General features: G+C 51.9%; 6 protein-coding genes and 1 non-coding gene across 7 annotated transcripts; 4 read left to right on the top strand and 3 right to left on the bottom strand.

Annotated features, from left to right (window-relative positions):
• Positions 1-107: 107 nt before the first annotated feature.
• On the top strand, positions 108-1,236 carry BO86DRAFT_311505 (polyubiquitin-binding protein UFD1; the record flags this gene model as incomplete). Its single annotated transcript, XM_025667908.1, has 2 exons — positions 108-395; positions 451-1,236. The coding sequence occupies 2 exons, from the start codon at positions 108-110 to the stop codon at positions 1,234-1,236; spliced, it is 1,074 nt and encodes a 357-aa protein (XP_025528446.1).
• A 725-nt stretch (positions 1,237-1,961) lies between these two features.
• On the top strand, positions 1,962-2,837 carry BO86DRAFT_298126 (uncharacterized protein; the record flags this gene model as incomplete). Its single annotated transcript, XM_025667427.1, has 1 exon — positions 1,962-2,837. A coding segment is annotated over one exon (876 nt), but the record flags the coding sequence as incomplete, so codon positions are not given.
• Positions 2,838-2,960: 123 nt separating this feature from the next.
• BO86DRAFT_337476 (DNA-directed RNA polymerase III core subunit RET1) lies at positions 2,961-7,069 on the bottom strand. Its single transcript, XM_025668955.1, has 3 exons — positions 6,933-7,069; positions 6,066-6,859; positions 2,961-6,003 (listed from the first exon to the last, which is right to left on the bottom strand). The coding sequence occupies exons 1-3, from the start codon at positions 6,993-6,995 to the stop codon at positions 3,192-3,194; spliced, it is 3,669 nt and encodes a 1,222-aa protein (XP_025528444.1). The 5' UTR covers positions 6,996-7,069; the 3' UTR covers positions 2,961-3,191.
• A 66-nt stretch (positions 7,070-7,135) lies between these two features.
• BO86DRAFT_337472 (putative MFS sugar transporter) lies at positions 7,136-9,135 on the bottom strand. Its single transcript, XM_025668954.1, has 4 exons — positions 8,946-9,135; positions 8,583-8,885; positions 8,024-8,528; positions 7,136-7,965 (listed from the first exon to the last, which is right to left on the bottom strand). The coding sequence occupies exons 1-4, from the start codon at positions 9,017-9,019 to the stop codon at positions 7,354-7,356; spliced, it is 1,494 nt and encodes a 497-aa protein (XP_025528443.1). The 5' UTR covers positions 9,020-9,135; the 3' UTR covers positions 7,136-7,353.
• Positions 9,136-9,806: 671 nt separating this feature from the next.
• BO86DRAFT_t109 lies at positions 9,807-9,895 on the bottom strand. Its single transcript has one exon. It is a non-coding gene; the product is annotated as a tRNA-Val (tRNA).
• Positions 9,896-16,949: 7,054 nt separating this feature from the next.
• On the top strand, positions 16,950-20,778 carry BO86DRAFT_398876 (putative RNA-binding protein; the record flags this gene model as incomplete). The annotated part of the gene is made up of 5 exons (XM_025673580.1): positions 16,950-17,222; positions 17,621-18,051; positions 18,353-18,599; positions 18,650-19,601; positions 19,664-20,778. The coding sequence occupies 5 exons, from the start codon at positions 16,950-16,952 to the stop codon at positions 20,776-20,778; spliced, it is 3,018 nt and encodes a 1,005-aa protein (XP_025528442.1).
• Positions 20,779-21,727: 949 nt separating this feature from the next.
• Positions 21,728-23,831, top strand: BO86DRAFT_337468 (origin of replication complex subunit 5 family protein). Its single transcript, XM_025668953.1, has 3 exons — positions 21,728-21,892; positions 22,037-22,465; positions 22,601-23,831. The coding sequence occupies exons 1-3, from the start codon at positions 21,806-21,808 to the stop codon at positions 23,819-23,821; spliced, it is 1,737 nt and encodes a 578-aa protein (XP_025528441.1). The 5' UTR covers positions 21,728-21,805; the 3' UTR covers positions 23,822-23,831.
• Positions 23,832-23,874: the final 43 nt, after the last annotated feature.

Below are 23,874 nucleotides of genomic sequence, written 5' to 3'. Positions count from 1 at the left end.
TAGCTCCCGTTGGTCATGGTGGGTTCCCCGCTCTCACGCCGTCAGTCACTCAGGTATCCCGTACTAATCAGGAGCAGTTTCAGTCCGGCTACTGGGAGGACGATCCGATGGACGGGGTGCTTGGCTCCAGCATGCTTCGTCGTGGAGGGACCGCCCGCCGGTTCGATGAATATTACCGATGCTACCCTGTTGCGATGATGCCCGGTCCAGAGAGAGAAAATGTCAACCACGGCGGCAAGGTCATCATGCCGCCTAGCGCCTTGGACAAGCTGACGCGTCTGCATATCACGTATCCGATGTTGTTTGAGCTTCACAATGGCGCTAGGGAAAGAATGACCCATGCAGGTGTCTTGGAGTTCATTGCGGAGGAGGGGAAGATATACCTGCCATTCTGGGTAGGTTCCTGCCACAACCCATACATGGTCGCGAAGCTGATAGTTGGTGCTATAGTTGATGCAAACACTTCTGCTGGAGCCTGGCGATCTAGTTCAGGTCAAATCCACCGATCTACCACCGGGCCAGTTCATCAAGCTGCAGGCTCAGTCAACCAGTTTCCTCGACATCAGTGATCCCAAGGCCGTGTTGGAGAATGCCTTCCGAAATTTCTCTTGCCTGACCAAGGGGGATGTCTTCACATTCGCCTACAACGACCAGGTATACGAGATGGCGGTTTTAGAAACCAAGCCATCTGGCCAGAGCAACGCTATTTCAGTTCTCGAGACCGACCTTGAAGTCGACTTTGCGCCTCCGGTGGGCTACGAGGAGCCGCAACGTCCGAGTGGAACCAGTACGCCTCGCAGCGGAGTGAGCGGCAAGTTGCCGTCCGGTGGCCTACTGCACCCCCATGGCACCATGGCACAGTCGATCAACTATGCTGCTATCGCCCCCGAGTCAACCGACGCCGCTGCCGGGGCCAGAGCTGTGTCGTCAAATTTCCTTGTCGGTGGACAGCGTTTGAACGCTAAGAAAGGCAGTAAAACCCCCACACCCAAACCATCCACTCCCACACCCGGTGCCACCAACCCTCAGCATCCTCCTCCGGTCAGGAGAACAAACGGGCCGCAGCCTCTTCGACTGCCTCCGAATCAGCTGTTCTTTGGATACGCAATCAAGCCCGTGAAGAAGCGTGATGAGACCGGGCAGGTTGTTGAAGGAGACAAGCCCCGATTCCAGGGATCAGGGCAAACGTTGAGAGGCAAGAAGAAGGACGCCAGTGGCTCTGCTACGCCGACATAGTCGAGAACAGCGAGCAATTCGAAACGGTGCAACGCAGGTCCGGCGATGTCTTACGGGCCTTGAGATACAAGCCCTTGTGCAAGCCCTAGGTTCGGTACTTTCCTGGGCTTGAATGACAAACTCATGAGTGATAGACTGAGGCATGGGACAAAAGCAGGACGAAATTAGAGCATAGCGAGGACTGGCGTTTAGGTTTAGCTTTCGTACCAATTATGATCGGGGGGTTTTCTCGTGTTATTGCTTGTGCCCAGGTGCGAGGCATGCATCCCTTCTGACTAGTGAGTAATCATAAAACCCGCATCGCCACCATGTCAAAGACTATCCACTCTTGAGGTGATGCTCGAGTCTATTGCTTATGAGCCGAAAATTTACCAGTCACAAATATTCCCTCAAGTGTCGATAAACCGGGTGATGGTATAATCAAGGATTCCAGAGTCTGGCTAGCGCAAATCCGTATTCTTCCAATTTATATCGAACAAATTTCCCGATTGTTAATGTTATTTTCTCCCCGATTTCTTGCCTCGGTTCTATAGGATCTACCAAATCCTCCGTTCTACACAAAAACATTTGATCCTCCCTCTCTCCCACCCTCACTCTTCATACTCTCACTCTTCATATTCTCACTCTTCAACCGCGGAAATACAATTCCTAAAGAGGACACCACTACAGCAATGGAAACAATGCCCTCCACCACCTCCACCACCATCGCATCAACCCCTCCCCCCAACCCGCTCAAAGCCTTCACCCAACTCTCCCCCTCCGTCTACATCCACCGTCCAGCCAACGCCACCATCAACCTCAAACCCCCAGAGCAAATCATAATCCTCGCCTTCTGGATGAACGCGCACCCGCGCACCCTCACCAAATACCTAACGACCTATCTGGACCTCTACCCGACCGCCACGATCCTATGTACTCTCTCGACCTCCCTGGACTTTCTGGTGCACTTCACCGCCCGCACGCAGCACGCGCGCCAGCAACCCGCCGTCGCCGCTCTCCGGGCCGCCGCCGCCGCCGCCGACGCAAGCCCAAGCTCCTCCTCCGCCCACCCGCGCGTCTACATCCACATGTTCTCGAACGGCGGCACCTTCGCCGTCGCCAATCTGCTCGAGGCCTACCGGGCCGCCACGGGCCGCCCGCTGGCCGTCGAGGCCATGCTCTACGACAGCGCCCCGGGCACGTCGACCTTCCGCGGCGGCATGCGCGCGCTGGCCGTCGGCTTGCCGACCCACCCGGTGCTGCGGCTGCTGGGGACGCTGGCGCTCGCGGGGATCTTGGGGTGGTCGATGTTGCTGGCGCGGGTGTGGCCGCGCGCTGATGGGGTGATGGTCGGGCGGCGGGGGACGCTGGATGCGGGGTTGGTGGTGCGGGGAGGAAGAAAGGGAGGGTCCCGCACGGCGGAGGTGGGGACCGTGCCGCGGAGGTGTTATTTGTACTCCGAGGGGGATCGGGTGGTCGATGCGAGGGATGTTGAGAGGCATGCTGAGGAGGTGGAGAGGCGCGGGTGGGAGGTCGAGAGGGTCAAGTTTGATGGGTCGGCGCATGTGTCGCATATGAGGACTGATCCGGAGAGGTATTGGGGGGTCGTGAAGAAGTATTTGGGCGGGGTTTAGGGAAGGGGTTAGACTCCGGGTGTAGTAGCTTGCTGATGATAGTGCCTGTCAAGGCGGATGAGTGGGATGACCGGTATATATGTGTGTGTGTATAAGTATAGATACTTTTTAGTCAAAACTGTTCTATTCAAATTCGACCGCATCGCCGAGCGCTATGCATGCAAACGTTATGTACAAGAGCCCCCTTCCCAAGCAGGAGCCTCCCAATGATGCTCTGAACGCCTCCCTTTTTGTCTTTCAAATGACCTGAACTTTTTCCCTTCCGTTTTGGTTATTCGATCTCACCAAAAATCAAAGACTGACAGAGGTGCTTTTGATGCTGATAGTCTGAACCGTTTTCATCTACCGACCCTTCATCTCGGGGAACTCATCTTCCAACTTCAGTCGCGCAGTCACGTTCATACTCATCAGCTCCTGGATGAGGAGCTTGGCGGCGTACGGAATGGCCATCTTCACAACACTCCGAGAGGACTTGCACCGTTGACACCAGTTCAGATAACCCATGAAACCGCACTGCTCGCACACGTCGATTTCGTGTCGGTCGGACGAGATCATCAGTCGCTCCAGCAGCAGCTGACTGGTACCGTACGCAATCAGACAATCACGCTCCATCTCACCGAGACGGAGACCACCGTCACGGGAACGACCCTCCGTGGGCTGCCGGGTGAGAATGGCGCGCGGTCCGCGAGCACGCGAGTGCATCTTGTCCTGCACCATGTGCTTGAGTTTCTGGTAGTAGATGGGGCCAGTGAAGACGTAGAATGGCAGGGCCTCGCCCGTAATGCCAGAGGTAAGATAGTCTTTACCACCATAGCTGAAGCCGTGGTCAATCAGGATCTGAGACGCCTCCTGAACCGGAGTGCCGCCGAAGCAAGTGCCGTAGCCATGGTGGCCGGCCAGGACACCGGCTTTACCTGCAACAAGCTCCAACATCTTTCCGACTGTCATTCGAGAGGGGAAACCGTGAGGATTCATGATAATATCCGGGTTAATTCCTTGGTCGGTAAAGGGCATGTCGGCTTGGTCGGCGATAATACCCACGACACCCTTCTGTCCGTGACGGGAGGAGAACTTGTCACCGACTTCGGGACGACGTGTTTGTCGGGTTAAGACCTTGACCAGCTGGTTCTCGTTTTCGGTCACAGAAATCATGACCTTATCGATGTAAGCAGGATCGGGAAGCTTGTAGGTCATGGGAGTTGGCATATAAGAAACAGGCCGGCCAGGGTCAGAGCTGGCGAACCCGGAGGACATCGATTGGTCGGGCGTGGACTTATTGATGTAGACTTCACCGGCGTTAACCTGCTCACCTACAGCAGCCAGACCATCGCTTTCGAGGAGGGCGTGTTTCCTAATCGGCGCATCGTTCTCGTACTGCGGTCCACTCAAGCGGTCCTTGGTGCCGTTCGAGTAACTCTTCAAATTGGTGACGTATTTTTTGAACACCTGACACCTTCCGAATCCACGATCCACAGATCCCTTGTTCAACACGAGGGCATCCTCAATATCGTATCCTGAGTAACTCATGACCGCAACGGTGGCATTCTGCCCAGCGGGTAGTTGATCGTACTTGACCAGCTCGATCGTGCGGGACTTGACCATCGGCTTCTGCGGGTAGACCATGAGATATAAGATGGAATCAATCCGCAAGAATTGATTCGAAGCAATCGCACCGATTGCTTGTTTACCCATGGCACATTGATAAGTGTTACGGGGCGACTGGTTGTGGTGGGGATACGGGATCAGACCGGCGACAGCTCCAAGAACAGTAAATGGCTCAATCTCCAGGTGGGTCGTTGTTTCAGTGATATCCTTCTCGTAGATAGCGATCAATGAATCGTTCTCCTCGTTCACATCCAGGTATTCCACCAATCCCTGCGCAAGGAAGTCGTCGAAAGCCATGGTACCATCCCGCAGCTTCTCAAGATGATGGGCCTTCACGCGAGATTTGCCGTTGTCAACAATAACAAGCGGTCTGCAAATTCTTCCGTCATCTGTGGCTACGTGGACAGCCCGCTGGTGGTGGTTGATGTAAATGCTGACAAACTCGGAGATTCGACCCATTCGACGGAGTCTTCGGAAAGCATTGAGGAAGAATTTCGGTCGTCGAGTGAGTGCCATGGGAGTACCGTTGATTGAGATCGTGTAGCAGCCCGGGCCATAAAGCTCCTTTCCACCGACCGTTGAAATGTCTTCAGCACCGAGCATGAAGATCAAGTTCCGGATAGGGCCCTCCTCGTCATTCGTTGTAATATGGGTCATGAGTGCCAAGTTCTTCACGAGACCACAAGCCTCACCCTCGGGAGTATCGGCTGGACAGAGCATACCGAAGTTGGACGGTTGCAGTGCTCTGGGACCACTGACCTTTCTGGTCTTTTCGAACTGACTGCTGATACGCGTCATCATACCCAGGGCCGCAAGATAACTCAAACGACTTAGCACATGTGTCACACCTGCACGTTCCATGCGGAAACGTTTCAAACTCCAGTTTCCGGTGGAAATAGCGCGGTTCATTCCTTGAGTAATGTGGTTGCTGTGCATCGTAATCACGCTATAGGCATCAAAGGCCTCAGCACGATTCCGCTTGTTCAGCACTTTGTCGATGTTCATTTTGATATCGAAACAAAACTTCTTGAACAGGTCCTCGAAAAGCAGAGCCAACAGCTGGCCAGCCAGTTCCAACCGCTTGTTTCCGAGGTAGTCGCGATCGTCGACCAAAGTGGCATCATTCTTGGCCATGAGAACACGACGAGCCATATGGGCGACATAGATAGCCTTAGGTCGGAAATCCATGTTCTTGACTTCGATATGAGAGATGATAACGGAAGCAATGGCTTCCACAGCCTCTTGCACGTGAGTTCGGCGATATGTGGATTGCTTGCGATTGATCTTGATCCGTGCGCCAATCCAGTCTAGAGCCTGCTGCTGGGTATAGATACCAAGCTTGATCGCCTCTTCGAAATTGATCGCAAAATCTTCCTGATAGACCTTATCGACACCGGCGACGAGCAAGAGCATTTCTTTGTCGGTGTGGATACCCATGGCCTTGAGCAGGATCACAATGGGGATGTCCTCGCTGAGAACGTTGTGTTTCACGTAAAGTTTGTCCTTCTTCAACACGATATAACTTTTGGATTTACGTTCGTTGGAAGAACTGCACAAACAAATTAGTACCAGTGCCCGCGAATGGAATGGGAAAAGACGGCAGAGTGTTACCTAGTGACTGAGGCCTGGACAATCTCTTTCTTGGGATCCGTCTCGACGATGATTCTGTTTTTGCTCAACTGCTCCTGAACGAGGATGACCTTCTCTGTACCATTGACGATGAAGTAGCCACCAGGGTCAAGAGGGCACTCATTCAAAACGGACATCTCCGCTGGGGTCTTGTTCGCCAACGCGCACTTCGAACTCCGAAGCATGACCGGCATTCTTCCAATAGCCACACCTTTCCTCATAACCCTTTGGCGTCCACGAACATACTCGAAGTCGACCTGAATGGGCGCCGCGTAGGTTGTGTCACGAAGGCGACATTCGTGCGGGGCCACAGTGGACTCCGAGAAATCGGCCCGGACATCTTGCGGCTCGTCTGCACGTCGCGGGAACCCCAGGTAGATGTTGGTAAACTTTATGTAGAAGTTGTGGTCGACATCGCTGCGGATTGTGGAGCTGGATTCGACGATCTTCTTCAATTGGACCTCGACCAGGTAGTTGTACGAGTCGATGTGCTGCTTCACCAGACCTTTGACCTTGAGGAATGCTGGCAACAGGTTCCATTTATCCTTGGCAGTGTTGATCGGATCCGTTAGGCCCTTGTTGTAGTAGAACGGCTCGAGAAGAGCGTCGAAGGGATCTCGGTGGCGGTACGAAGTGTGAGAATGCTCCTCATCGGAAGCTTGCGGCTGTTCCTCGACGACGGGGGATGGCTCTTCTGGAGGCGGAGCAGGCTTGGATTGAGAGGCGCGTCTGCGTTTGTGAGCATCGGTGGTTCCTGGCCTGGAAGAGGCAGCGGCCTAAATCGTCGCATAAGGTTAATGAGGGCGGCGAGAGACGGCGCGGACATCTTTCTTTCCAACTCCAACTTACCTCTCCAGATTGCGTGGACCGCAAGTTGGCCGCAGAAATCGGCGCTCTCCTACGAGGAGGCATTGCTGATCAGAGCTTGCGGGTCTTGCTGCACGTCGATCAAGGGTGGTGAAGAGCGGGCGTCACGGCATTCTAGATTGACGGCACAATTTCTTCTTTATCAGCGAGGGGATTATCCGAACTATTTTCCATTCGGCAGAGGGGCAAGTTACATAATCTGAAGCTATCCTCATACGGTTAGACTCTAATCTGGCTTACAAATGCCCGTGCTAGCCCCAAACCAGAATGCCATTCGGCCCCGCCCGCTGTTTTACCTTATTGCCGGCTCAACTTAACGCTTAGACCCACCACTTGAATCTGCCGTCGGTATCATCTGTCACAATTTGTGCACAGGTCAAGTTATTCCGGCGACAATCGCTGATCAAGGCATAGAGCGGGTAGTCCGGCGAAGAATGTTCAGGAGGGGCTGCGAGCCCACAGCCTTGGACTTGAACGCTTCTTCGATCTCGTCCAGCGATCTGCCTTTGGTCTCTGGCATCATGACTGCACATACAAAGGTCGTGACAAGTGTGCATCCCGCGAATAGGAAGTATGCACCAAAGCTGCTTCTTGAAAGGAGGATTGGTGTAGCAAGTGCTACTAGGAAGTTGGCTGCCCAGTTGCTCCCGTGAGCTAAGCTAGTTGCTGAGGCGCGAGTCCTTTGTGGCTGTATCTCTGCTGCATAGATTTTGATGCCGACAGCCCAGCTCAAAGAGTATATCACGGCAAATATGTAGATGCTGACAATGACCACCCATCGCCCCGCTCCACTTGAGCTGTGAACTGCCTTGCTTGCGTATAGAGCTCCTATCAGAAGCATCGTGATGCTAAGGCCGATGCCACCGTAAATGGTACTGTGTCGACGACCCCATTTGTCCGCCCAAATGAGTGCAGGGATAGTGACAGCGAAGATAACAATTGCAGAGACGCCGGAAGCGAAGAAGCTTGCTGACGAGGATGCAAGTCCGGCTTGTTCGAACAAAAGAGGGGCATACTGAGTACAATAAGAGATAAGTGCTATGATCACCAGAGGTCGGCGAGAAAAACCTTACATAAAGAACACCGTCAATCCCACTGAGCTGTTGCATTCCCATCAGGAAGACAGCCAGAATGGTGCGATTTCGAACGTCTTTAGAAAAGAGGTCAAAAATCTTGTCCTTGGCTGACTTTGCTTGAGCCTGGGGATCTGCTGAAGCACGTTCTCTGCTGGAAGTGCTTGCAACTTCAGCGACAAGAACTCTGTCCTGTTCAATTTCAGCCTTCTCGCGTTCCGCCTGGCTTACCCCAAGGTAGTCCCAAGCAACAGTAGCCTCAGTTCGGCGACCGTGAATGGTCAACCATCGGGGCGAGGGGACCAGCCAGAGCCAAGAAGCAATCGAGAAAACCACTGCCAAACAAGCAAGAATCAAGAAGGGAGTACGCCACGAGAATGAAGATTCCAGGCGAGCCGTTCCATAACATGTGAAGAACCCCACTACCAAGCCCAGTGTGATGAGCAACTGAGGGCCGGTGGTCAAAGCTCCTCTGACGTCGGGCGGCGAAATCTCGCAGATATACCTGTGTAGTGTCAGGCAGACTCACTTGTGTAGAGGGGAGAGAGGTCATGCATACACTACCAAAGTTCCAAGGTATAAGCCCTCCCCTATACCCTCGATGCATCGTCCCGTGACGAACATGCCAATGTGAACAGCTGCTGCCTCAAGGCCTGCTCCGATTCCAAATATCAAGGCACCAATACTGATGCCTTTTGGCCTACCCAGTTTGTCTGCCAAGTAGCCTGCAAAGAATGAAGAGATTGCGGCCGGAATAAGGATGGACGACACGATCAGCCCGTGAATCACTGCGGCCTGGCTTCCGAATCGTGAGGTAAAACTTTCCATGACGGTCACGGGTCCAATGATCCCTGTATCCATTCTAGGTATCTAGGTATCAGTATTGAAGTTGAGACAACTGGGTTCAGAGGCAAATAAGTACCCAAAAAGGAGTCCTCCGCAGGAGCACAGTATACTAGCAGTGACATATCGCGGAGGTTTCTGGAGGAGTTTCATGGTTGCAGGGTTGACTAGGCTTGTAGAAGAGCAGGATGAAATCGCAAGATGAGCCACAACACTAGCAATTTGTTGTGAGACGGATGCTTTTCATATGCCTTGCGATGCCATGGGAGAAAGAGGGGCAGTTGAAGGGAACAATGAAACCTTGAAGAGGGGAAAGAACCCTAGCTCTGGAAATACCCGGATCCACTGACAGCAGTGGATAGATCGTAACAGACCCACCCTCACCATCGAACTAGTCCCTGCAGTGACCAGTCTGAATAAGGATGCTTCATGGTTTTCTTAAGTCAACACTGCCTGCTACCAGGGAACGAAGGCCATTGAGACTACGCTAACAACAATCTCATATGGACCCAGGTATGCTCGCGCTAGTGAGGTATACATGAATGCTAGTGGATGTAGATCAAGTGATTGGGCACAAAAAGTGGACAGTCTTACAATGATAGCTTGCCATAGACACTTTTGCTTATGCAGACAGATGCACCGGTCTATTTCTTCAACCAGAAAACTGGGTTTGATGCTACAATTGCCTGGGTATAGAGGTAATGCGCACCTCAACATCTATAGACATGGCTTGTAGTTTGTGAAGAGAGAGTGGTTTCAATAAACCAGGGAGGACACAAAAGAACATGTCATTCATGAGCAAGGTGTGTTATAGAAGACATTTCTTGCCTGGGTAAGGCCACAACGAAACTAATCAAGAAATCTATGACACAGTCTGTGATATGGGAGCGATAGGCAGGCAGCCCTTGGGATGAGAGCAAAAAGAAATTGGAGCAGTATATGACCGACGCAGGGATCGAACCTGCGATCTCTCGTGTAATCAATGTGGAGATTGTAAGACGAGCGCCGTAACCACTAGGCCAGTCGGTCAATATAAACTCAATATTATGCATAAGCAACTATATTCCAAGAATTATTGTCCTCGTTGATAACCAGAATGGGCAATGTCGAAGGAATTGCTCTTCGACGATCGGCTGTGCCTGGCAATCTCATCATGAGCATCAAATCCATTTCAAGAAACGATCTTTGGAGGTGAGATTCGTGTTGTGGCTGGGAATCGTGCCGTTGTCAGGTGAACACTCTCAGCCCTTTCATGCACTGAACTTGTTGAGTTGGGTCGAGCCGAGTCCTCGTCGAAGAGAGTTTTCTAGGTACGTAACTAGTTGAACTGGTCCGTGCATTGAGGTCCTCGTTTCCATGATCAACGCGGTTGCTCCCGCAGCCAGATTGATCTCCAGCCTGTCAGCCTCCAGACCAAGCCACCTCATCCTCACACGGGGTGACACATGAACGAGCCGCTGGCGCAACAGTCTTCCGAGTGCCTCTGTGGATGAATAGTCGCCATGTCTGAGGGGGCGAGCAGAATGTGACGTCTTGTGTATGTATACATGATAGCTCCTGACAGCCCAAGCTCTCATCCATAGAGGTTGTGCAAACGAGCATCTTTACATTGAGCTCTTTTTAACGCGATGCGCTGCTTGTGCTAGTACTATCGCCGGTCAGACACTCTTGTCCGCTGCCTATCGGGTACCGAAGATGTGAGTAGAGCATCAAACGAGCGGCAATGGATCGTAATCAATTTGTACAGTCAGGCATTTCAACCCTATCTGGGGCTTCGAGAGACGAAGAACGGAAAGAACGCCCTGCTTTCTCTCCTCCATGCCTCTTCCCTATTTCATATTTGCTCAGACCAGACCTAGGTCATGTCTTAAAGTTCGTTTATCTAGAAGTCAGGCAGTGTCACAGGTTGCTATTCTAATCAGGGCCACAGACATGATAGTTCTGTACATATGTACAGGGCAGTGCATGAGGTGAGCACGCTACCTTAGGGCTTACATGCGCATTCATGCATGCAGCTATTATGACCCGGAGCTTTCCTTCCTAAAGGCTAAGAAGAGAAAGGTTTTGCTTATAATCGATCTCTTCCCAGGACCACACCCATATTCAGTTTTGGTTCGATCGCCGTCCCTCTTATTCTGCCCCTTCTTTTCCCTCTCTCTCGTAACCTGCTAAATCGGGCTTTGCGCACCGGCTCCAGGGTCGTTGGCATAGGCCACGTCTTTGTAAAAAGGCTCTACGCATGAAACTACTATGCATCAGACTGGAGACCCTACGCGATTGCGCGGTCAAGCATGAGAATGTGCCATCCAGCCTCTCTGCCCAATCTATGTTGATCATCCTCAGTGTGGTCGGTTGCATTAGTATGTCCGCCGCGCTCGACCTCATCCACCCATATTTGACTTCGCCAGACGATTCTCTTAATCTGCTCATCACCAGTGCCGGCCAATTTCTCGTGCAACTCTTTCTAAACTACCCCTCATGGAGTTTACCTTCTCGGCGCAATGTTTAGGATGTGGTCTTAGCGACGCGGTTTCATGATCCCCTACTCCTCCTGAAGCAGGGAGGGGATTATGTCCGCTCAAGTCTTAGGCTTTCTATATGCCCTTTGAATGGTGCGAGAACGTGCGAGGGCTCTCTGGGAATGCATAGTCAGTGATCGAAAGCTAAGGTACCATTGACTGGGCGCAAATCAGGTTTGAATCAATTGACAATATTTAAGATAGATCACCAGTCAAAGAGATGTTTCAACTTGCGTGTTCTCCCATTGGGGCTCATATCGATTCCGTCCTTTGAAGTCTTATGATTTTTCCACTTGCTAACAAGATTTTCTACCACCTGCGTGATGAGACCCCTGCTGACGTAGGATTAGTTTGAAAAGACCGTGGCGAGATGCTTGCCCATCTCCTTGTGTTCTGTAGGATATTCCTCTTAATAAAGGTGAGCCGTTTCGATCACGAGGACGCTTGGGACCGCGCGCTCTCAATTGAGTCACGATCAACGGTTTTGTTTCTGTCTGTTAGTAATTTGTTATCTGTTTCTATCTGTCTTTCATGAAACTTCAGGATCTTTCGTGACCAGCGCCTGGTCCAAGCCATCACCGACAAGAACATCCATGCTTGTCTCCGAATCAAACGTTAGGCGGGCACATGAAAGTTCACTGCACTCCATGGCATCGAACTTTCTTGTTTTTATATAGGTTTTAGGTATCGAGCTCCCAAGAGGTGGCCGTACCACTTACGCTGGCATCTCAGGCAGCCAATAGACAAACCTTTTGCTGAAAATTGACCACGATGTCGAGTCCTATCAGGAGTTACAATACCTGGACACAATACGCCGGCTGGCTAGCCTTATGACTTCTGTACAGAAGATCATGGTCGTGCCACAGCTTTACTCTCCTGACAAGTCCATTGATCAGTTCAGATTCACTATCACCAACAAGCTGACCAGAACTGTGTCCACACTTTGGAGGAAAGTAGTGTTGCTTGGGAAGAGCGCGGGCGTTGCCCAAGCCCGGCATGAGAGTTTGCGAACAATCGTCCTAAGAAAACCTGCTTTTTGAGCAACTGGACTCGTGCGAGCTATCGGACAGTGAGCTACAAATGGTAGTGAGCCGCTAGAGGGAAATGATTAGGCATTCGATTGAGATTTGGTGGGTTTTGATCCGGCATAATAGTCGATAATGACCATGATCAAGCCCGAGCACCGTGCGCCTACTTGGTGTGGTTCCGTCGGCTGAATAGAAGCCTCGCAAATCGTTCAGGTTATACTCTATAGACCACTGAGTTCAATGTAATGGTATCATGGATAATTCGGCTGTGATGTCTACCCAAGGACTCCAAAGGTAATGCTGGTTCGGAACAGTATACCATGTCTTTTTCTATTGGCAGGGGATTCTTCCTTTCATTGAGATTCGTCCTCAAGGCCATCGGACAGCTCATCAGTGATGGCTGCATTGGACATAACATATCCAGAAGACTCCGGCGAACCCAATTGGGACCACATTCTGCCCTTCCAGCTACATAGTGTGCGGGGTTGGGCATGAGAATGATCAGTTTGAGCGGATAGATGTGTTGTGTCTCTGATCGCGAGCTAGGCTTGTCGGCGCCAAATGCGAGTTAAGGCGAAGGCGCGGTTCGCGCACATTTGACATCAGACGCACCGCACAACACTAAAGCTAAAGTATGGGGTTGGTTAGAGGTATGCGCAAGAGAGCAAATGAGTATTGAAGATTGCTGTGGCGGTGGGTGCTTTCCTGACCGCAATTTGGAGGGATGGAGGGAGGGAGAGGGGGGGAAGAAGCATGCCTCGCCACCTGGCAGTTGATTATCCCCTCCCTTTCGGAGATAATCTTGTTTGATAACGATCCGTTGCAGCTGGTGAGAAGCCCCTCGTGCATCACCCAAAAAAAAGGGAAAAAAAGATCGGAAATGTATTGCATGATACAGATCATATATTGGATCATATTGCTTCATCACGTGTTATTTGGATTCCATCGACTCGTGGTTGGCCATGCAAAACCCAGCTCCTATTCAAACAAGGTAGAAGACGATGAGAAGTGCCAGGCATAATCAACCAAATGCGGTCAATGTTCAGCCACTTATCACGCTAAATAACTGGACTAGCAGGGCTTGACCAATCTGAAACAATCCATTGATGATAATGTACTGAGATTACTATGAAACACACTACCTACATCTCTCCGTGCGGCGGTAGATCGTCTGGGGCTGAAGTAGCCTGAGGAACAGAGGATCGAACAATACATACTTTACTAATTGCTATGCTCAAGTGAGTGTAAATCCACATCATAGGTCTCCACCAAATCAAATTGGATCTCCCAGTTAGGCATTTTAGGTAGCCTCCGTGCCGCATATAATTGCGACCATGGTACGATGCCTACCCAACAAGCGATGAGTGTAAGTACCTGACCATACCTGGTGGGATCAAATTTGACTCTCATCTCTAGGAGCGATGTACAGATCGCCTAATTAAGTAGACGAAGTCGTAGGCCCGTGACCCGGCGCAAGTACCAAGTCCCTAGTCTATCATGTTGAAAGAGAACTAACCACTTTGGTGGCTACATACACAGTAAATTCGTGCTTCGCGAAGCAAATCGAATAGTAGAGTACCCCACATATCGTCCGAGCTGTGGAGGTGTCACAATTTGTCCCCTGAAGGTTGAAATCTCGAGTATGAAGGGATCTCGGAAGAAGGACGGATGACAGACAGACAGCGGTCAGAACGTCACAGTGAGGAGAAGATGAGGAGTGCCCCATAGGCTAAGACAATGTAAAACAATGAAGGCGATGGAAGGAAGCGGAGAAGTGGTACACCGCTTCTCCTCTGCTGCACCAATCAACTGCTGACAGCCACTCAGTCTGACATGATGGCGAAATTACGACCCGGAAGAACAGCACTGCAATGCGACTGGAATCATCGATTTGGCCTCAACCTTCCACTTTTCTGCTTATGTATGATACGCTTAGACTACACGCCACGCGCGTCTTCCCCCCCTTTCCCTCGAGTTGGTTTGCTGATTTGCTTGATCCATGGATAGAGGCTGACCGCACCGTTAATTGTTGCATTCATACTTGTGAAGATCCGGTCCCGAACCCTGGTACAGACTCCCGGTTCAAAATTAGTACCTGGCCAGAACCCTAATGTTTCTTTGGAGAAGAGGGGAGGGTGACCTGGTGGAAGTATCATGGATGTTAACAAGACAAAGAAAGGGTGGGAATCCGGCCAAGATTACTGCCTGGGCCCGCGGTATCGTTCAAGAGGCGAATCCTCGAAAAAGACCTCTGACAGTTTGGGCTAACTAACCTCGATCACGATCGGTGATATTCATGACGCAGATCCCATGCGCTAATTTAGGTATGAGTATCCTCAGACGGGGTCTGAATCAGAGGATCATTCCGTCTTACTACATGCACAGTCATGGTCCTGGAGAGCCGAAAAAAAAGAAATTAGACCTATGCTCGACACACTGATGTTTTTCAAGGCTATCATGACTGCCACCGCAGCCGCTATTAGCACTCGAAAATAATTACTCGTCGTTCATTGCAGCAGTATGTACTTGTCGAGAGCCCGATTTCTCTCAGTGTCCAACGACTCCAACTAGACTAGGGTATTCGGTGGGATGCTTTGGCCCAGGTACAGTACGTGCGGTGGTCAGGGCGCAATCCGCCGTCACAGCTTTCAGTTTAGTCAACTGGCTTGTCTCCACTTGATGCGAAAACACTTGCAGAGGCCACGCTCTCGAACCAGCACACCGAGCAGGGAACCCCCTTGCAACATCTCCAGCAGGGAGGAGATCGGTAATAAGCCCCATTATCACCAGACTTTCCTTCGTCATGGTTGTAATCTCCGACGACACCGGTTCGTCGCGCTGGTGAAAACGGAGAGCATTCTTCAAGGTCGACAAGCCCATGACTCGGAGGACTTCCTTGTCAAAGATTACATGGGATCATTCAACGCGGTGAACATACTCATAATATTCGACGCTGCGAGAGGGAGATGACCAGGGGATGATGGATTATGGAGCATGCTAGTTAGTTATAGATTACTAGTTAAATCTTGGGTAAGTTAGTGACTATTGGCCACCCCATCCCAACGAAGTCGTGCAGTAGTATGTCTATTGACCCGGTTGGCTCCAATCACTGATCGCGAAGAAGCGATCCATTCATGATCTGTCCAAAAAGCAAATGATCGACCGAAGGGTGGTCGTTGGAAAGCGACAGCTGGTGAGCTGTCGGAGGGGTTAATAGATTGATTATCAACAATTGGAAACAGGGATGGGCCAATTAGTCTTCAAGAGATCATCTTCAAGATCGAATTGTGCCCCCTGCTTGGTTCAGCAGAATTGCACTTGACAGCACTGCGCAATTCAAGAAACAGGAAATAGATGAGGGCAAATGGTCAGGTAGTTATACTCGAGAAAGGGGGATGAGAGTTATGATGCAATCAATCTAAGGCTGGGGGCGGGCGCCGATAAGAAGGTAGAAGCACCATCGACACCAACAATGAAGTAGATCTTGCTATAGCTCTGTGCAAGAGTATGTACAGTACTTCGGACTTTTTCTTGAATGTACTGTAGGTACGTAGAAGAGCTTCTTCTGATTTTTTGCAATTTTCTTTTTCTAGATTTATAGGTTAAAGGAGAAAAAAAAGGAACTCGATCGCAGAAACAGCAGTGACCGCCGCCGCCGCCTCCCTCACCCCCGCTTGTCTTTCCCAGCCGCCCACGCCTCGCCTGGCTCCTCTTCCCCCCCCCCCCCCCCTCCCCTCTCTGTTGCCGCCTCCCACACTCTAGTTCAGTCAGCCTGCCCGCTCTCCTTCTTCCATCCCCTCTCGTGTACCTGACACACCTTCTGTACTGTACAACAATCAATCCTTATTCTATTTTACTATTCTTATTCTGCATTCTTTCTCCCCCCGAAAGTCTTCCTACCCTCGTTCGTTCGTTCTACTACTTGCTGGTCCACGCTGCTCTTGATATCCTTCCCCACTTCGGCACAAAAAGAAAAAAGACAGCGCAGGGCCTGAGCAGTAGTGACTCCATCGCCCAACGCTTGTGATTCACCACCACCGCTATTGACCGAGATCTCCGCATTGTCACGAACGCATCGTTAGGGGTGCGACCTGCCCTCAACACTCCACCCCTCCATCCCCTCCCCTTCCATCGAGCCTGTCCTTACTTGTGTGTCCACAAGTAGTGGTCACCAAAGTCTCTTTTCGTGCCTGAAAAAATAGACTCTCGAGGCGTTCATTGTGTGTGAGTCGCTGTTCTTCTCCGAGATCAGCTCCGCCAAACCACCCCTCAGCCCCTCCCCGTCCCCTTACTCCGTACAGAGCTCGTTATCTCACGGAGCACACCGCCTACCAGCCATTGATCCCTGACTCCTCGGCTCTCGTGCTTTAATCTCGGTCTTCCTCTCTGTTTTCCTTGCAATCGCAGGCTGAGATTGACGCCCTCCAAACTCGCATCACCTTCCGTCCCTACCATGTTATAGCCCGCTCACTGACCGATTACGGCCCCTGAATGGTTATTAGTCCAGTGATTCTCATTCCAAACTGCCCGCCTACCATGGCATTCAAAAACGGACTTAGTGAACGCCTCGACGAGCTGCGATTCCCCTCTCCGCGATCACCTCCCTCCGAATCCCCGTTTCCTGGCTACAATGCGCTCTCTCCGACCCATTCGAACTTCGTTTCGGCGTTTTCGCGTCCATCCGGTGACGTTCGTGCCAATCTCCAACGCCGCTTCACAACAGACTCGAGTAAATTGACCTCATGGAACTATGTGAACGGTGTTGGCGGTGGTGCACCGGCGCAGGACCCTCTAGATCTCCTTTCATCGGTGAGTCTAGTATTTTACTGGATATCTTTGTTGTGACCTAGTATTATGTCCCCATGCAGTCACGCTGGGCCACGCGGTTCCAGCACTATAACTGTTCGACAAGTACCCATGTGCCGCGTGCTTGCAAGCAAGGTCTTTGTTCTCGCCCTCTGTGGTGATCATTGGCTGTATTTGCAGTTCATCAAGTGGTTCCCACACTCACTTGACTGTCCTTTCCTGTACCAGAGTACCCACTTCTTGTCTGAAGACAAGCACCGCCTTCCCTACTCTGATGTAATATAAGCCCAGCGCATGCCACCAGGTCTTCGTGTTCTTGGCGTGCAAATCATCGTGTTCTTGTGTTCTCATGTTCTCATGTGCTCGGCGCTCAGAAGTGTCGTGTTGCTAATTGACTGCAGTTTGAGAAAAAGCGTCAGCATATTGAATACATGCGAGAGCAGAGGCGGAGATTTGAAGAAGACATGAAACTCTTAGACTTGCAGCACGAGAAAGAGAAGCTGGAAATGGACCAAATCGCGAAGGATCTCGCCAAAGCCGGGTTGTCTGGACCGGTCAGTGAGCCGACGACGCCGCCAGAATATCACGATAGCAGCCTTCCTGGCTTCACCCGTCCTACTCGGTTCTCAACCTCCAGTGTGACTTCATCTCCTGGCTTCTTCAACGTCTTTGCGCCATCTCAAGTGACCACCCCCCAGAGTCAAGTGAACCATAGCTCTGCCCAGACCCCGACAAATCGGTTTTCTGTTCACTCTGTTCCTGGTTCTCGAAGGAACTCAGAAAAGGAGGATTTCAGCCAGGAGCCTGCATCCCCTTTCCGTCCAGGACCATCGTAAGTTTCACTTCCCATTTCTTATAGGCACTGTCTTGCCCTTTTTCGGATACTCGGGCACTTCCTGAGGCCATATACCTGAAGGTGTAGTGAGGCGGCTTGCAAGGCTCCTGTATCAGCAAGTAACACAATTCATTCACTGTGGCCTTGCTGTGAATATACCCAAGCCACTGTGAAATGTCACTTCTCTCTTCATTCACAGCATCCTGGCATCTCCTTGATGCCTCTTTCACCGCCTTAAAGATCTCTCTCACCGCCTCGCTTTTCATACCTCAAAGAGTCATCAACTGACAATACTTAGCATTCACCGGTACTCAATGCCTTCATCTGGGCTAGGCTCCCAGATTCGTCCCAATATAACTTCCTTCGATCGCTCTTCCGGCCTGGAGTCCTTCAACGCCGCAAAGTACTTGTTCCACAGCGAAGACGATCCATCGATGCTGAAGGACGAGGATAGAATCCCAACGCCCGATATCAAGAGTTATCTCAAACTGACGGACCCCGACGATAAGTTTCCTACTCTTTCACGACGTGACGATTCAGGCCTGGTAAGTCTTCTCGAAGCCTTTTGTAATCTTATTCTTACCCAGATACCCAGTTATCCGCGAACTCGGATGCTCTAGACCTTGCAAACTCGCGAACTCCGAATCCTGAGACTTGGAACTCTCACAGCCGTCACCGTACTTCGCATCAGAGCATGCCTCAGAACGCCCTGAACATGTTCCGTCTCGAACAGCTTGGGGCTTCCGCGGAAGAAGTCCATTCCCACTCAGCTGCTCCTGCACGTCACGTCGCCAGACACTCGCTTGAAGCGAATGTCCTCTATAACGCTGACGGCAAAAACGAAAGCATGTCTGCAACGGTCTCAAACCGACCTACATCTTTGCAGTCCTCTTACTCCACGAACGATCTGCCCACAGTCAAAGGAGATACCTTCAACCCGGCTATCACACCTCCCAAGACTCATGCGGAGCAATTCCAGCCACATAATGCCAACCTGGGACGGATGCCTGGCTCTGGTCCTTCCAACCGCCTACCCAAAGACTCACCTGAACATGAGGAGGCTAAAATTCACGGGTCCAGACCTCAGCAGACGATTCTTCAAGCCAGTGCTGCTCCATTCGGGCCGCAGCTCACCACTGGAGCCGGAGCTGTCAACGGCAACATTGCTGCGCCAACCACACTCACTCCCTTCCAGCCACCTTTCTACGGGTACGGCCTTCAAGGATTCATGGGAGCCCCTACACAGCTTCAGGCGTACAATCCGTCGGCAGCCCCCTTCAATGGCTATCCTATCGCCTATGGTCATTTCCGCCCAGGGGAGGCCCCAGCCAAGGGAGCTGGTACCCGTCGGAGTGGCGACGCAGATGCTGCCCAGCTGTCTCGTTTCACGAACTTTCCACTTGAACACTATCAGGGCGAATTGTACGGTCTCTGTAAGGACCAGCACGGGTGTAGGTATTTGCAGAGAAAGCTCGAAGAGCGTAAACCAGAACATGTTCAGATGATCTTCGAGGAGACTCATATGCATGTTGTCGAGCTTATGACAGGTTCGTATCATGCCTCTACTGATATACAACTCCATGCTAACGTCATGTCCTTTTCATGACAGATCCGTTCGGAAATTACTTATGCCAGAAGCTGCTGGAATATTCGAATGATGACCAGCGTACGGCTCTAATCAACAATGCTGCACACCAGCTAGTGAAGATCGCTTTGAACCAGCATGGTACCCGAGCACTCCAGAAGATGATCGAGTTCATTTCCACTCCAGAGCAAATCCAGACAGTGATTCACGCTTTGAAGGATCAGGTGGTGGAGTTGGTTCAAGACTTGAATGGAAACCATGTTATTCAGAAATGTCTCAATCGCCTCTCTGCAGAAGACGCCCAATTCATCTACGATGCTGTTGGCGCCAACTGTGTGGTAGTTGGAACTCATCGGCATGGGTGCTGTGTTTTGCAGCGTTGTATTGATCACGCCTCTGGCGAGCAGAGGGCGCGCCTCATCGCTCAGATTACATCCAACGCATTCGCGCTTGTACAGGATCCTTTCGGAAACTACGTTGTGCAGTACATTCTGGACCTTGCAGAGCCTCATTTTACTGAGCCTCTGTGCCAGACTTTCCGCGGAAACATTCCGGCTCTGTCCAAGCAGAAGTTCAGCTCGAACGTGATTGAAAAGTGCTTACGCACTGCTGACGTCCAAATCAGACGTCAGCTGATTGATGAGATGCTGGCAGGTGCGGAACTCGAAAAGATGCTTAGGGACTCTTTCGCCAATTATGTCGTGCAAACGGCAATGGACTTTGCGGACGCCGACACACGTACACGCATTGTTGATTGCATTCGCCCTATTTTACCGTCCATTCGCCAGACCCCACATGGACGTCGTATCGCCGGCAAAATGTTGGCCTCGGAGGGCTCTGGCAGGGGCAGCGCTTCCACCAGCGGCCAGGTCACTCCCAATGAAATGAACTCAGCCCAGCTTCCTGGTCCGTTGCAGAGCCCAACACAGAAGTCATTCTTGTATCAACACAGCCCATTCCCCATTTCCAATGTCGGTTCCCAATTTGGAAACCAGACATATGCATTCAATCCTGGCTCCGTTGCAGCCGCTCACACTGGTTCTGGCGGTGCTGCGGACAAAAGCAGCCTTTTCGCTTCGACCATTCCGCAGCCCAACAGCAACCACAGTAACCAGAATCCGGTTTTCGCCAACTACTGAGCTGCGATATCCCACAACGAAGCGCCAGTCCCATGTTTACTGAACTGTACTCATATTGAGACGATGACACGATCCTCATGATTCACGGCCACACCGACATATCGCCAGCAGATTGGAAGATTAGGATACTGATACCATACGACAAGACCTTATCTCATGCAAGATGCACTGCATATCTGGATCATTCTTGGCGGCAAGATGTAAACCATTGATAAATGCTTTTTTATCACATTTGATGTCCTGTATTTTTTTTCATTGCTAACAGAACTTACGTTTGTCACGTCCCTCGACGAGGGTTTTTCGAACAATGTCTTTAAACCCTTTTGCCGTCTGATCCCATTCCAGCAGACTAGTGAGCTTCCTAGTATCTGGCTTGGGGACAGATTGATGTCTCATGCCTTGCCCTTTCTTTTAAGATCCCCCCAATGTGCTTCTATCCACTTCCCCATGATTTACTTGTGCTATTTTTCTCTCGCCTTGTTCTCTATTTACTATCATCTGGCTTTGTTCGTTTTTCTTTTTCTTTTTCTTTTTCGTTCTATTTTGTCGTCTACCTGGACTCTGGTATGTTGATGCCTGCCGATGGAGCTTGTGGCCGTTCTTTCTGGACTCATCTGGAAAGCATCGACGACTGGTTGTTTTCGGGCTTCATCCGACATTTTGCCTGTTCTTTTGCTGCAAGTGCATTTGGGGTCTATGACTACCAATTTCTATTGGCCAGCGCCGTTCAACATCAGAGACAGTACCATAGATGTACCCATAGTTGATCAAACAGAGGATGTTTCTTTGTAATGACGGTTCTGCATAAGAGACCATTATAAATCACCTGAAATAAACATAAAGCATCAAACACGTGATTCCGCGTTACCCGCGTTTCTTCTCCGGCGGAGATCTTCAGTGCTGGCTGTGGCTTATCGGAGCGCGATCTGCCCCAAACCCCGTCCCTGTCCGAGATTCTTCTACTCCAAGTCAAAGCAGCGTCCACCTCTCCATTCTAGGCACCTCAGGGTGTAGTATTGAGTTCCTGATGCTTCCCTCCGAGATTGCCCAGTCGATCAGCAAACAATGGCCTTGTCGCGAGCTCCAAAGCCGCCAACTTGCTAGCCTGCTCGGCGTACGTCCGTCCGTCCGTCCATGAATTTGTCGTCCCCGATAAACCCTTCTCCTTCCCTGTCAACGTCCGCATGGCCATTCCTGCTTTCTGGCTCTATCGATCGCTCAAAACTAATACACTAACAACGTCGCGGATCACCAACAGGCCAAGGTCTCCAGCCCATCCACCATCGTCGTCCATGGGATCTCTGCCACCTGCAAGACCACCATCGTGCGCAATGTGCTCGCCGCCCTCGACGTCCCGAACGCGCTCGTCCGCAGCCCCGAGTGCATCACCGGCCGCCATCTGCTCACCAAGATCCTCTGGGCTACCCTGGAGGCCCTGGGCAAACGCGATGAGTGGGAGAAGTACGGCAAGGGACGCTGCGAACACGTCAGTACGCTCGCGGTGCTGCTGAACGAGTGTCTCGCTTCGGCTTTCGCTTCTTCGCAGCAACAAGAAGAACCGCCGGCCGAGCAGCAGCAGCCGACACGCAACCATCGAAACAAATTCGTGCTGGTCCTTGATGGGATTGACAAGCAGAGGGAGGCGCCACCTACACTACTGGCTGCGCTGGCGAGACTGGGAGAGGTGGTATGCTTTTTTTTTTCGTTGCCTCTACTTCTTTACCTCTGTGGTTGACTGGGGGGTGCTTCTATGTTTATCCTCTGCATTAAGAGTTTGGGGATAAATTACTGACTACTTTCAAATTTTTTTCGGCGACATCAGATTCCTTCGCTATGCGTCGTCCTCGTCCTAAGTACCCCTCCACGACCGCTCTTCCTACAATCTGCCGGCGTCCCACATATCAGTTTCCCCCCCTACACGCGCAATGAAGCCACGACCATCATCCTCCAGGGCGGTCCGCCGCCCGTTGCTGCTGCTGCCGCCTCTGCCACCCTAGGCCTGTCAGACGCCGTCGCATCGACCCTATACCCGCATTTCGTGGCGGCCGTCTACGACTCTCTGGTCGGGCCGACGGCCAGCTCCATCCCGACCTTCCGGTCGATCTGCGAGAAGCTGTGGCCGCGGTTCGTGGCGCCCATCACGACAGGCGAGACTCCGCCGGGGGGCGTGGGGGAGTGGGATTTCACTCGGCTGCTGGTCAAGAATCGGGCCCTGTTCCGGCAGCAAGGGGAAGGGGCGCTGGTGCATCACATTGTTACGGAGGAGGATGAGGCGGAAGCGCCTGTCGCGAAGGGTGCGACTGCCATCTCCTCCTCCTCCACCACCAACAAGCCCAAATCCCTGTCTGCCGCGTCGGCCCCATCGCCCCTACCTTCCTTGCCGTACTTCCCCACCTTGATCCTCACCTCGGCCTATCTCGCCTCGCACACGCCGCAACGGCTAGATACGATCTTCTTCTCCAAGTTCTCGTCGTCCTCGCTCTCCGCGCGGAACAAGCGCGCGCATCACCGGCGACGGCTGAAGCTGCTCTCGCGGGCGCAGCTGGAGGAGGCTGCGTCGTCGGCGGCGGACCCGTCGACTCCGGGCAGCCGGAAGAAGGGCAAGCGCACCAAGACGAAGATCACCAAGTCGACGCTGGAGTCGGCCTTTGCGACCTCGTCTGCGACGACGTCGGCGGTGGGCGGCGGCGGCGGCATCACCGGCCCCTCGACCATCCTGACCGCACGCCCGTTTCCTCTCGAGCGGCTGGTCGCCATCTACCATGCCATCGACCCCAACCCCCCTGCCAATCCGATTCGCATGGCGGCCGTGTCCGACGCGATCTATGCCGAGTTGGCTACGTTGCGGCGGCTACGGTTGGTGGTGCCTGCGGCGGGTCGGGAAGGTCGTGTGGGGATGGGGTCCGGTGGGTTGAGTAGCGGGAATACCACGTCCGATACCGGGGAGAAATGGTGTGTGAATGTTTCAGGGGATTGGATCGGGGAGTTGGCGAAGACGGTCGGCGTAGAGGTGGGCGAATGGTTGGCGGGAGGTCTGGATTAAGAGGACCCTGCTTCTTTTTTTTTTTTTTTTTTTTTTTTTTTTTGACTTTCTTT

Source organism: Aspergillus japonicus, assembly GCF_003184785.1.
Source record: "Aspergillus japonicus CBS 114.51 unplaced genomic scaffold BO86scaffold_19, whole genome shotgun sequence".
NCBI lineage: Eukaryota > Fungi > Ascomycota > Eurotiomycetes > Eurotiales > Aspergillaceae > Aspergillus > Aspergillus japonicus.
Note: the sequence above shows the minus strand (reverse complement) of the source record. Positions and strands in the feature narration are given on the sequence as shown.